At 36.2% G+C, this 13,693-nt stretch overlaps 2 protein-coding genes across 4 annotated transcripts; one reads left to right on the forward strand and one right to left on the reverse strand.

Annotated features, from left to right (window-relative positions):
- Nucleotides 1-263: 263 nt before the first annotated feature.
- On the forward strand, nt 264-8,721 carry LOC111469519 (cullin-3A-like). Of its 2 annotated transcripts, none has more exons than XM_023114820.1 (3): nt 264-427; nt 652-880; nt 6,203-8,721. In XM_023114820.1, exons 2-3 carry the CDS (start codon nt 720-722, stop codon nt 8,241-8,243), a joined length of 2,202 nt encoding a protein of 733 aa, XP_022970588.1. In that variant the 5' UTR covers nt 264-427; nt 652-719; the 3' UTR covers nt 8,244-8,721. The 2 variants fall into 2 exon arrangements, with proteins under 2 accessions (XP_022970588.1, XP_022970590.1); XM_023114822.1 differs by lacking the exon at nt 264-427 and adding an exon at nt 432-514.
- A 164-nt stretch (nt 8,722-8,885) lies between these two features.
- On the reverse strand, nt 8,886-12,195 carry LOC111469544. Of its 2 annotated transcripts, none has more exons than XM_023114844.1 (5): nt 11,679-12,195; nt 10,668-11,581; nt 9,586-9,990; nt 9,268-9,509; nt 8,886-9,169 (listed from the first exon to the last, which is right to left on the reverse strand). In XM_023114844.1, the coding sequence occupies exons 1-5, from the start codon at nt 11,813-11,815 to the stop codon at nt 8,912-8,914; spliced, it is 1,956 nt and encodes a 651-aa protein (XP_022970612.1). In that variant the 5' UTR covers nt 11,816-12,195; the 3' UTR covers nt 8,886-8,911. The 2 variants fall into 2 exon arrangements, with proteins under 2 accessions (XP_022970612.1, XP_022970620.1); XM_023114852.1 differs by having other exon boundaries at nt 12,121-12,158.
- Nucleotides 12,196-13,693: the final 1,498 nt, after the last annotated feature.

Here is a 13,693-nt window from a genome sequence, read left to right on the forward strand (position 1 = left end):
GATACATAGTGACTTTTTTAGATTAGATATTTGAATTTTATGAAATTTTAGTTATTAATTTAACGTGTATTATGCATAAGTATATAATCCTACACCCCAAACTCGAGATTATCCCATCTTATTAGACAAACCCATAATTCTAGTTTCAAACATGCTTGACAAATATGTTTATAGCGATTTTTTCTTCAAATTTTAGAGGTTAAATAGAAAGAAATTAAGAAGTTCCTAATACAAAAATTATATTTTGCTCGTACATAATGAAAGTTGAATCTTGATTTTTTTCAAAAAAAAAGTTGACGGATCTGATCCATCTACCCCAAAATTGGCCAGGCTGCGCCCAACTCCGACCCTCCCGAAAACCCATCTCAAGTTAATTCGGAAGAACAAGAGAGCAACGTCGAGAAGAAAAGGATAATTTCATTTGAAAGTAAGCAATTTGTTGTTCTAATCATTTTTTTTTTCTCTTCGAATTATTGCTTTGAAAGGTTTTCCTTCTTAAATCCTCCAGATAAAGGTTTCCGTGTTCTTTCCCTTGTCCAATTTCTCATTTCTGTCTGTAATCCATTTGTGTTCTCTCAAATCTTCTTCCGTCATCCTCTGATACTTGCTTCATCGCCGGAAATTGATCTGTTTGTCTTTTCGAAAACCTAGGGTTTCGTCGAAGGGTTCGAGCATCCAATCAAGATTAAGAGGTTTCTGGGATCCGATCTTTGGAAGTCATGAGTGCGCAGAAGAAGAGGAATTTCCAGATAGAGGCTTTTAAACATCGGGTCGTGGTGGATCCAAAATATGCTGAGAAGACGTGGAAGATTTTGGAACATGCAATTCACGAAATTTACAATCATAATGCCAGCGGGCTTAGCTTCGAGGAGCTTTACAGGTTGCTTCTGCTTCTTTTCATCTCACTGGTATACTACGCCATGTTATTTCGTTCTCTCTTTGCCGCAACTTTTGTGGGGAACTAGAGATTGCAACTTGCGTCATGAGTTTTGTATTGAAGCAGCGATTCTCAGATTACTTCTCTGTTGTGCCTATGTGTTTCTGAGAGTGGTTTGCTATTGCATGTTTGAGCCCTCGCTTTAAACGAGGAAAAGTTTCGGTGTACAGGGCATGATAATTATTTGCAGTTAATCCTCATGTATGTGTCCGAGATGATCATCAATGGATCTGCTTATCAGGAGGATATTATCAAACTTAATGACATAAAAAGAATTTGGAGAAGTTGAATATCTGGGTTCATAGGCCTCATGGAAAGTTCTTGGAGTATTTGTTGAATCAAATGGCATAACAAGTCATTTATATCATCCTTTATTCATCTAGAATGTCATCGTATTATATACTCCTTTTTTTGGAGAACGATGTCTCTAATCCTTCTTTTCTCTAGATGGGCAATTCATAAAATAATATAATAGTTCTTTCATCTAGAATTTCATTTTTCTCATCCCTTCTGATTGATGATTCCCATTGCGTTGGGTAATCTTAGAAAAATTATTGCAACCTCGCAGTTGTTCAAGTGAATTTGGTATTTGACACTCATTTTGTTCAATGCCCTATTTCCTATACTCAATGCATATCCATCTATCCTGCATATTTTGTGTTTCTGTGGTGCAGTTGCTATGGATTAAGATTAGATTAGATATGACCTTTTTTTATTACTTCTTGAACTTACTGATCAAGGATTTGATATCCGTGTGGATTTATGTGATACTGAGATACAAGTAGGTTTTGTAAGGTTGATCCAAGTATAAGAGACATGTGATTTTGATTATTATGTGTCCGGGATAGCTGAAAGCCCCATTAGACCGACAAATAAGCAGCAGTCTTTCAAGTCGTATGCACTTCAAACTGATTCGAAGCCTCTCATTTAACTGTATCATTAAAAAAAGAAAAAAAAAGCATGATCAACCAATAAGTCCTTTTCTAATTCTTCAAGTTGTTCTCCACACTGGATTATCAGCCCTCCTTTAACTAGAAGAACTTATCATGATCATCTAGGAACCTTCTCTAGTTCAACTAGGAATAGGCGGGATGGTTTCTATGATCTTTAGCTGGAATTTGCAGAAGAACACTTTTTCCCCACATCATGAGAACTCTACACCCTTGTTTCTTCCTTTATGATTGCCTTGGTCAAATCATATTGCTAAGGTCAGAAATCATGACGAGAAGTAGTGCACAATTAAGTAATTGAGGCTTCACATTCTGATTGTATCAGATATTTTTTGGTATGGGTGTGTAATTTATTTGAGATGAAAAGTTCGAACAAACTTTGAAACAAAGTTTTTGCTTCTCTCTCTATCAAGTATCAATAAAAAGGCCATGTACTTTCCCTTTTGTAGGTCGTCTTGATCTTGTACAAATTCTAGTGCTTGGTAGATGATGGGCCTCAATTTTAGGGTTTAGTTGTAAGCAACAGACATTGAATGACATAAGTTAACTCATCATCGTTGTCAACCTCAATATATTCATATTCTCCCTCCTCTATGCTACTATTATGAGTCAGTCTTGTGAGCATTTATTCAGTGCCTTGTTGACTAGCATAGATGAGTGAGGTTGAACAGCTCATTGGTAACACTTTCTAATGTGGGGCGAAGAATTGGAATTATCTATAGCTTGTTCCTTGTTAATGGAGAGGTAAATAACACATCTTGTATTTGGCAAGTTTATTTCATTATTTACCCTTAGCGTGCTTGCATCTAGAAATTTATCATAGTTTTATTTATGGTTACATTCCTCCACAAAGAGTCAGTTCTCAAAAGATTGCTCATGGAGCAAAGTCAACTAAACAGGTGATACTAGACCAAGCTCTTTCTTCCTTCTCTTCTCTTCTCTGATCCCAACAAATCATTACTCAAATGTTGCTTTGGCGATATTCATAATGGACTGATAGACTTTGGTACCTTTGCAATCATAAACTTCTTCTTCCTAATTGAACAATGAGATTTTGGATTGGGTAACCTTTCCAGCCACTCTCTGTCAAACATTCACAAGTTCTTTTTGTTGAAGATTCAAACTTCCGAAGTTTTTTAGTCATTGTGAGATTTTCTAATTATTGTGAGATTCCACATCGGTTTGAGAAGGGAACAAAACATTCTTTATAAGGGTGTGGAAACCTCTCCCTAGCATATGCATTTTAAAAACCTTGAGGGGAATCCTGAAAGGGAAAACTCAAAGAGGATAATATCTTCTAATGGTGGGCTTGGGTTGTTACAAATGGTATCAAAGGCAGACATTGGGTGGTATGTCAGTGAGGATGCTGAGCCTCGAAGGAGGGTGGATACCCCCCCGCAAGGACGTTGGGTCTCGAAGGGGGGTGGATTGTGAGATCCCACATCGTTGAAGAGAGATATGAGTGCCAGCGAGGACGTTGGGCCCCGAAGAGGGGTGGATTGTGAGATCCCATATCGGTTAGAGAGGGGAACAAATCATTTTTTATAAGGGTGTGGAATCCTCTCTCTAGCAAACATGTTTTAAAAACCTTGTGGGGAATCCTGAAAGGAAAATCTCGAAGAGGACAATATTTGCTAGTGGTGCGTTTGGGCTGCTGCAGTGGTCCTATTAATAACGGGATACTGCTGTCTTGAAATCGAAGTTAGTGACTTAGACAATTCTCCCACCTAAGCATTCTTGTGGTGTTTCAATGCAGTTTCTCTCAAAGCACCTTCAGCTTTAACTACATCATCCTTTTAGTGTTGCCATGTTCCAGCCATGGTTGATGGGAGCTCCGATACCAATTATATGCAACTCAATTTTTTATTACTGTTGATCTATTATTTCCTTTGGATTAAAAAGACTGATACATTGTTCCAACTTAATAGGCATCAAGCTAGGGTTGTAGTAGTTAATATGATGTTTAATCTGGCTATAGGCTATCTTATAAAGAACATAAAATCTGGCTACTGACTACAATCGGTAGCTAGCAACCATGCTGTCGCAAGTTTTTCCTACTTCACGGTTCATCTTGAATTTCTACACATTTTAGCTGACTACAATTTGTAGCTAGCATAATTATGCTTTTGATCTTTCCTTTCCTATTTAGAGAAAGTGTATGGCTGCAGGCTACAACATTTCTATTCTGTCAAGTTTCCTATTTCTAAGCTTGTTAGGTGATTGTGATTATGTTTTTTGCGGACATTGTTTGCAAGTACTTAATCTCTGCAGACATGTTTTTTTTTTTTTTTGGCTCAATTTAGTGTCGAATTGGTACCAGCAATCATATTAATGTTGTTCCTTCATAGAGTTTGCTTTCAATTATTATTATTATTATTATTATTATTATTTTTTCTTTATGTTTTATAATCTTGGAAGGATGAATTGCATTAGGGTTAATCTCTTTGGTTGGTACAAGTACCAACAAGTGTTGCAACTCTTTTGGAAAGAAAAGTTCAGAAACTTTCATTGCGCTAAAATCGGTACAGAAGGATCACAAGTTGGAAATTTCTGTTTATAGAAGCAAAGAGGTTGGTGGTCTCTGTCTTGGAAACTTGAAGAAAAGGAACATTACTTTTGTAACTAAGTGGAATTGAAATTTTCCTTAGAGAAAACTTGCTATGGAGATTCATAGTGGATGGAGCTCACAAGGAAAACATCAGTAAAAGAAGCCCATCCCATGGAATTTCATAAACAAAATGTAGATAGCCCGTGGAAAAATATCTTAATTCCAAGGTCGGAGATAGGAGCAAAGTGCTATTTGAGTAACACAAAATGGCTGTGGGGAATATCCTCGTAAGGAGAGATTCTTGAGAATCTACCTGGTGAAGACATGAAATTGTGTAAGATTAGAAACTGCAGGAAGGAAGAGAACAAATGTGTGATGCCTGAATTCTAGAAGAGCCTTGAACGACAGAGAATTGATGACTGGTTGTAACTTTATTCTAGAAATTCCATCTTTTCTCACAAGAAGATTCATTAATCTTTAAAGGAGATCCGTTGAGAATTTTTGCCACAAAATCAATTTTCCATATTATCACACACAAACAAATTCCCAGCCAATTCTCCTATGGTTGCTGTTTAAAGCAATCAAAAGTTTAAATCTCCTAAAGAATTTAGAACTCTTTTGTTTGGAATTGGCTCTTGGAGGCGTAAGTACCGCAGAATGTTGTTTATAAAAGAAATTTTCGTGTGTGCCTCCACCCTAGCATATGCAGCCTCTTTGAAAAAGAAGAGGAAAATGGTTACCATTTCTATTTTGACTTTGATTATAATCAGAAGGTAAGGGGCTGGATTTAAACTGATTTCAACCTTTCTTGGTGTTCAGTCGATGAAATAGTTTACCAAGTGTGAAAGCTCTTGCTATTTGGATGATGAGAGAAATTTTTAGAATCTTTTTTATAAGAAAAATTGAGAGGAAACATGGGAGTTACCTTACTTGAACACCTCAACATGGTTCACTCTTTCCATTCTTTATTAATTTTAATTCTTTTTTTATTAACATTAAATGAATAGCTTTTTCCTTTGTTTTCCTTTTGTACTTTTTATTTTTTCAATGAAAAGAAGGTGGAGCCCTGATGCTCTAACACCTCTGTATGCATGTAGGATATAAGCGCACAGGGTCCAAATGTATACTTGTTTTTTTTATAATTATAATCACATCTATAGATTCTTTTATCAGATCCCTTTCAAAATTCTCATACAAAGTTTGACCAATCAAATCTTTTTTATTTTCTGCCCAAGGTGATATTGAGTATTGCATAACCATATCAAATTGAAGCTAGGAGGATGGACTTCTCTGTGTGCGTAGTTGAAATTAACTTTTTTTTTTTTTTTGTTCAACTTGTGCTTTTTGCAAATTAAAAAGCCAAGTGAGAATGATTGAGTGTTAACAATACAGTACTCGAAGATGTTTCTGTCTCTCTTTATATTTTCAGTGGACATTGGATGATAATTTCACTTCTGTCAGATATCCGAAAAAATTATTTTTAGAATTATCATTTGACATAATGCATCGGCTTCTAATATTTTTGATCAAATCAAGTTATTTTGCATGTGGACTGCAGTAAAGTGGCTTCAACAATTTGTTGTTGAAGCTGCATATCAGCTAGTTTATCATATATTTTCAACTTTTTTTTTTCTTTGACTTTAAATTATTTTTCTGCTCTAGTATAATAGGAACCATGTTGCTTTTATTACTTTCAAGCCTTCTCGAGTGTGTGCATTCATGTAAAAAGATTTTATCTCCTGATGATTCAGCATCTTATGCATTTAGGAACGCATACAATATGGTGCTTCACAAATTTGGGGAAAAACTTTACTCTGGACTTGTGACCACAATGACATTTCATCTGAAAGAAATATCCAAAGCAATTGAAGCCGCTCAAGGAGAACTTTTCTTGGTAGAATTGAACAGGAAATGGGCAGACCATAACAAGGCTTTGCAAATGATTCGAGACATATTGATGTACATGGATAGAACTTTCATCCCAAGCACTCACAAAACTCCAGTTCATGAGCTTGGTTTGAACCTATGGAGGGATGTTGTCATCCACTCCAGCAAGACCCAGACCAGGCTCCGAGATACTCTTCTTGAACTTGTGCACATGGAAAGAAGTGGTGAAGTTATAAACAGGGGTTTAATGAGGAACATTATAAAAATGCTTATGGATTTAGGCTCTTCTGTTTACCAAGAAGACTTCGAAAAACATTTTCTTGATGTCTCTGCAGATTTTTATCGTCTCGAGTCTCAGCAATTTATTGAGTCTTGCGACTGTGGGGATTATTTGAAAAAGGCTGAGAGACGCTTGAATGAAGAGATAGAAAGGGTGTCCCATTACTTAGATGCTAGAAGTGAACCTAAGATAACCAGTGTCGTGGAGAAAGAGATGATAGAAAGTCACATGCAGAGATTAGTCCATATGGAAAACTCAGGATTAGTATTTATGTTTGTTGATGATAAATATGAAGATTTGGGCAGAATGTATAACTTGTTTCGTCGTGTATTGAGTGGACTCTCTATAGTAAGAGATGTTATGACATCATACATCCGTGATACAGGTAAGCAGCTGGTAACAGATCCTGATAGGATAAAAGATCCTGTGGATTATGTGCAGCGACTCCTTGATTTGAAGGATAAATATGATAAGGTTATTAGCATGGCATTCAACAATGATAAGACGTTCCAAAATGCCTTGAATTCCTCATTTGAATATTTTATCAACCTGAATGCTCGCTCTCCAGAATTTATCTCTTTGTTTGTAGATGACAAGCTTCGCAGAGGATTGAGAGGGGTCAGTGAGGAGGATATCGAAATTGTGTTAGACAAGGTTATGATGCTTTTCCGTTACCTTCAAGAAAAAGATGTATTCGAGAAATATTACAAGCAACATTTGGCCAAGAGGCTTCTGTCCGGAAAGACCGTCTCTGACGATGCTGAAAGAAGTTTGATTGTTAAGCTCAAAACAGAGTGTGGGTACCAATTTACCTCAAAGTTGGAGGGTATGTTCACTGATATGAAAACATCTCAGGATACGATGCAGGGTTTCTATGCGAGATTCGGTGCCGAGTTAGGAGAAGGACCCACGCTAGTTGTGCAGGTCCTCACTACAGGTTCATGGCCAACTCAGGCTAGCACAACTTGCAACCTTCCTTCAGAAATTCTTGGGATATGTGAGAAATTCAAAAGCTACTACCTTGGGACGCATACTGGGCGAAGATTATCTTGGCAAACAAATATGGGGTCAGCCGATCTGAAAGCAACCTTCGGTAAGGGTCAAAAGCATGAGTTGAATGTTTCCACGTATCAAATGTGCGTGCTAATGCTGTTCAACAATGCGGATAGCTTGAATTATAGAGACATTGAGCAGGCCACAGAGATTCCGGCTGTAGACTTGAAAAGATGTCTACAGTCATTGGCATGTGTGAAAGGAAGGAATGTTCTTCGGAAGGAGCCAATGAGCAAGGACATTGCTGAAGATGATGCATTTTTCTTCAACGACAAGTTCACGAGCAAGTTGTACAAGGTGAAAATCGGTACTGTGGTTGCACAAAGGGAGTCCGAACCTGAAAACCAGGAGACACGACAGAGGGTAGAGGAGGATCGAAAACCACAGATAGAGGCAGCAATCGTTAGAATAATGAAGGCGAGGCGGGTATTGGATCACAATAACATCGTCACGGAAGTCACAAAGCAGCTGCAGTCAAGGTTCCTTCCGAACCCTGTTGTGATAAAAAAACGAATAGAATCTCTAATCGAGAGGGAGTTTTTGGAGAGGGACAAAGAAGATAGAAAATTGTACCGTTATCTTGCGTGAAGAATGCGTGATGATTGGCGTTAATGTGTCCAAAACTTTATGCTACGGGCTCATATTGTTATAACTTTGATGAGTTGAAATATTTACACCATTGAATTGCTGCCTGCAGGGTTGGGTTGGTTAGATAGATGAAACTGTCATCTCTCTATTTCCCAGCTCGCTCTTTCCCTTAACGCTGCCCTTGATCATATAATGCCCTACTGCTTCACTGGATGTGGAATCCAAAGTGAAAGGTGGTTTGTGAAGGTTTTAAAGGCGATAAGTTCCACAAGGAAGGTCTGGAGTACAAACTTGTACATTGTATTTTCTTGGATTTCTTTATGCTATATATATATATGATATGCGTAGGCAAACTTGTTCAATTTATGAATGATTAGAATGCCACTTGGTTTGAACTTTTGGTGCAAACTCTATGATTTGATTTGGTTCCTTGCCTTCTGATGTGGAGAGAAATGTGTCAATGGGCTACTTTGTTTAATTTCTTCCTTCCTACTCTCCCCTACTCCCTTTTATTTATGTTATTATACCTTTTGTCAAACAAAGGTATTACACGTTGAGATATTCGCAATCGTCGTTATTACCAAATAGTTTAAAATTTTAAAAAGTGAAGTCGTTACATCACTATGATATGATATCATTCAATATACAAGTGAGAAATTGATTAGAAATCAACAGGGAAAAAGAAAGAAAGAAGGTTCTAAATGTATTCTTGTGTTTTTGAAATGAATTCTACTCAATTTGTTCCTACACCAAATCAATTGATCTGTTGTTATTCTTGACATTTTTAGTACTCTTCCAACCAATTTCATATCCATTTCACTGAAGAAACTCACAGCTCCTTCTGTTTCTTCTTCTTCTTCATTTTTCTTCAACTTCTTTAGGATGCAATGCCCACTCCTCATTTTTTCCTTTACCTTCCTCTCTTTCTGCAATACCAAAACATCCAAACAAAACCGATCGACATTTAGAGGCTTTAAGTTTCAAAAACGTAGGCTTGAATGATCTAAGTAAAACAAAAACGAACCTTTTGGAGATCAACTTGGATCTCGGTTAGAAGTTGCATATCTGTAGGGTCTTGAAGTTCTACTTGGAACTTTTTCGGGCGCTTTAGGGTTGCAGTGGGGTTGTGAACTTTATCGGCTCGAATGAATTGTGAGATAACTCTTATTGATTCTTGCAAGATCTCTACAAGCATATCGTTCGTGATTGCTTCATTCTCGTGATCTCTCCATTGTCTTGCTTTCCTCCTATCCCTCGTTTTATCCTCTACGAGAAAAAGAACCAAATTAGTTGATGAATCCATAGAAATAGAAATATACGGAAGAGAATTGAAGATAGATACCTCTGATGACTGGAACTTGAAGAAGATTACGAACAACGCATCGTTGCTTGACATAATTCTCAACTCTCGGGCCCTCGAAAGCTTCATTCTCCAAGAATCTTTCCAAGAGAACTTGAAAGTGTTGGAACTCACCAGCAACTTCATTGTAATGGTGAAGCCCATGAGGCTCAGATTCCCACAAATCCAAAGCCTTTCCATATTGCCACTGAATGAACTCCCAAGAAAGACACATTTGAGCCACATAAACCATCTCCAAATCACAATGAACTTCTCTTATGAAATCCTTCATTGGGTCCACTTGACATTTCTTTTGTCTGTATAGCCTTAGAACAGATGTGATGGATGGGGATGAAGATTTGGTGTTGCTAGAAAATGACTTTAGTGGGTCCTTTGATTGCAAAACCCCTACCATTTTTCAAACAAATTTTGTCAAAATTGATGAAATCATTTGGGTTATCTAATGACCCTGCAATCTGGGAAAATTATCGCTTTACACCGACCCGAGTCATTTCAACATGGTTTGACATGACTGACATGTTTTTGAACACAATTTCTAAGAAGTCATCAAATATAGAATTGCTCCAAAACTAAGCACACTTAACTATGAAGTTTCTATGATTAAGCAATAAGAGAAGTTTCTATGATTAAGCTATAAGAGAAGTTTCTATGATTAAGCTATAAGAGAAGATGTGTATTTTGTTAGTACAAATAATAATTTTCAGTTCTTTTAAGCATGACCATTCTCGTTAGGATGTGTAGTTTTGTTTCATTTAAAAGTTTCCAATTACTCTCTCTCTAACACCATTAAGAAAAAGTTGAAAAACTTTCCCCTTCCAATCAAAGTTCCAAAATAAAAATTAAAAATGGGAACTTTTCCCCTCTCTAAGAAACTTCCAACCCAAATTAAAAAAGAATGAAAATTTTTTGAGTGTGAAACCAACCCCCTCTTTCTCTCTAATTTGTTCAACCAAACTAAGGTAAAACATACCCATCATTCAAAATCACAAATTTTGTAACCAAAACAGAGGAAATCAAATTCAAAATGAAGAACAGCAAGAACAGCAAGAACAGCAAGAACTCACCCATTGCATACATCTTCTGGTAATTCAAGATGTCCAATTTCCTCATGCGCTCTCTGTAACTTCTGTAGAAACTATGAAGCTCCTCCATTAAATCTCCACGTTTAAACCTTTCATCAATCTTCCATGGCTTCAATTCTTCCATTATCTTCGGCGACTCTGATTCTTCAGAAATGGTGGGCAGCCCCGACGCCCTCACTTTCTTCAATTCCATTTTCAACTGTTCTATCAGTTCTTGATGTTCCCACTCTGTTTCCAATCCATTCAACTCCTCCTCCTCCTCCCCCCACTTCTCCAATTCTTCGTTGGTTTCCTCGTCCGGCTCGTACCCACCCACGTTCAAATTGATATCATAATCGGACACAAAATCTGTTTCCCTTTCATCTCTCTGTTTCAGTTCACTCTGTTTCTCTGCCATTTGTTCTTCTCTGGAGTTCGTAGAGCTAAGCTCGGCCGTTTCTCCGATGACTTCAGATTCTGGAATTTCCCCGGAAACTTCATAGCTCACTGTAATCGTTTGAGAATCCAAAACTTTCCCGGAAAATTCACGAACGGAGAAATCCCCTGTTCTGGGAATCTCGAAATTCGAACAAGAGTTCAAAACCTCCACCGTGAAGCTCGGAATTCCAGGTTCTTCCACGAAGTGGCTCGTACTCTTCTCCGGAAAAAACTCATATCTGTTACTCAATGAATCCAATCTCTCACAACCCAAATTTCTCTTATTTGATTTGGTAAATTCTTCATAAGTTTGAAACCTGAAACTGAAAACAAACTCATTCGTTCCCTTTTCATCTGAAACCTCAGGAGCTCCACCGCCGCTGGTCTCCTCCTCCGGCGGCTGTAAATCATCACAACCACCACCATCATCAACAAGAACAACATCAGAAATTTCCATATTCCTCCCACCATCAAGAGGCCTATGAAAATCCGAAACCCCCATGATTAAAAAAAGAAAAAAAAACAAGTTTTTTTTTTATGAAAATGAAGAACAGGACACAATCTCAAAGAACCCACCTGAAGAGGAAGCTAAAAAGGGAGAGAAAGAGAGAGGAGAGAGAAAGCAAGAGAGAGAAATGATTGAAAGACGCCATAACCAGAGAAAACAAAAACAGGGGAAGAAGGAACAGAAAATCAAGAGAAGAAGCAGGCATTAAAAGATCAAATCCATGGATTTCTGAAAAAGGGTCATCGAAACTGTGATATCCAGTTTGAAATTAAGTGGGAAAGAAGAAGAAGAAGAAGAAGAAGGGGACATATCACCAATGGGACCTAAAAGGAGGATAAATTTACAGAAAACAACCGTTGAGCGACTCTTCTGCGAGGGATTTGAACGAATCTTTGGTGTTTTTTAGGAGAAAAATTAGAAGTTTGGGGATTGCTTAAGATGAAGGGATGATGAAAATTTTTGGTTATGTGGTTTGGTTTCGTTCATCAGTTCTTGAGGGCTTTGTCTTACCTTCCTCTTTCTTCATCGGACATCATAATTTTCAGGAGAGAGAAAGAATGTCTACAAAGTCGGTTTCAGAATACAGGGTACAGTTAGGGTTGATTTATATTTTCGTTGATGTATTAGTATACCATTGCCTTCTATTTTTGTTCATCCATTCTAATTGATGTGTCTAATTCGCAGTCCCTTAATGAAATATCTTTTTTTTCTAGTCGTTTTAAAATCACAGAGTTTGATGATAATACCTATCGAAGCAGATAATATCTTTTAGGACGGTTACAAATGGTACAAATGGTATTCTACATTTTCCACTTTGATTCATGAATCTATCATATTTTATTTGGTTCATCTCCTATACGGTACATGAATCACATTGATTAATGTATGAGTATTAGTATTGCTTTGATTCATGTATGAGAATTAATATTGTTATACTTCTATAAAAGTTTGTCTAGTATTGTTTTGAGATAGCGTTATTTTAAAATTTATGTCTAAACCATATAAATCATTGTGTCTCTTTATTCATTTATGTTCATGGGTATGTGAGTGCAATCGATTATATTTCCACTTCGTTCCAACAAACAAATCAAATATATTGTGACAATATTACAACACTGTGGAGGTCCCTAATTCCTAACATGATATCAGAGTCATGCCCTTAAATTAGCTATAAAAGTATATTTTGTTTTAGGGCTCCAGAAAAGGAGTCAATCTCTCCATCATTCTTAACATGATATCAGAGTTCATCATTCATAACATGATATCAGAGTCAATTAAACCGACATAAAAATATACTTGGTTTTAGGGCTTTAGAGAAGGAGTCAACCTCGGTATTAAGTGTTAGAATTATGGTACACGTTTTTTAAGTTTCAACAAAAGTGGGCTCACAACAATATCAACGAACACGTGTCCAATCACATTCACACGTCATTACTTTATTCTTTTTTTCTCTTAAAAAATTTCAGTTTTTTTCTGTTCTTTTAAATTTCAAATTCTAATTTTGGGACTTTTCTGTTCAAACACTTAAAAATCCATTTATAAAATTCAATTCAACTTTGAATATGGCATTTATTTGGAATCTACATTTTTAAAATTTCAGTTATATTTTTCTAATTTCGTCCATTTCTAGCATTATTTTTGTTGTTTATACGTTAATTCCACGTAATGCTTTGACTAATATTTTCTAATTTACCCAATTAAATTGTTGTAGCATTTATTAGTAATAATTTAATAATTTAGTAATATAGAAATTAAATTAAATTGTTAAATATGAAGACAAATTAATATTAGAATTCAAATAGTTAATTTTTTTTAGTGTTGAAGAAAAATTAAAATGTTTAAAGAAGACGCAGAATAAATTGAAAATTTTGAGAGTAAAAGTAAAAAAAAAATGAATAAGAGAATTATGTTGAAAGATTTTGGGAGTAAAAAAGAGAATTAAATGTAAATTTATAGTCAATTATGTTGGTTTTAATTTGGTGTTGTAATTGTGAATATGATATTTAATATATAACTGCATGTGCCCACCAAAATAATTATGTAATAAAAGTAGAAATAATTGAGTCATTTATGAAATGAAAAT

This window comes from Cucurbita maxima, unplaced genomic scaffold, assembly GCF_002738345.1.
Source record: "Cucurbita maxima cultivar Rimu unplaced genomic scaffold, Cmax_1.0 Cma_Scf00002, whole genome shotgun sequence".
Taxonomy (NCBI): Eukaryota; Viridiplantae; Streptophyta; class Magnoliopsida; order Cucurbitales; family Cucurbitaceae; genus Cucurbita; species Cucurbita maxima.

Bases quoted from the DNA above. Each gene is read 5' to 3' on its own strand.
- LOC111469544 (XM_023114844.1), bottom strand. From the start codon at position 11,815: ATGCCTGCTTCTTCTCTTGATTTTCTGTTCCTTCTTCCCCTGTTTTTG. The intron at 9,991-10,667 runs GTGAGTTCTTGC...GAAAAATGGTAG, and splicing joins CCAGAAGATGTATGCAATGG to GGGTTTTGCAATCAAAGGAC. The intron at 9,510-9,585 runs GTATCTATCTTC...TTTTTCTCGTAG, and splicing joins TCAAGTTCCAGTCATCAGAG to AGGATAAAACGAGGGATAGG.
- LOC111469519 (XM_023114820.1), top strand. From the start codon at position 720: ATGAGTGCGCAGAAGAAGAGGAATTTCCAGATAGAGGCTTTTAAACAT. The intron at 881-6,202 runs GTTGCTTCTGCT...TTATGCATTTAG, and splicing joins AGCTTCGAGGAGCTTTACAG to GAACGCATACAATATGGTGC.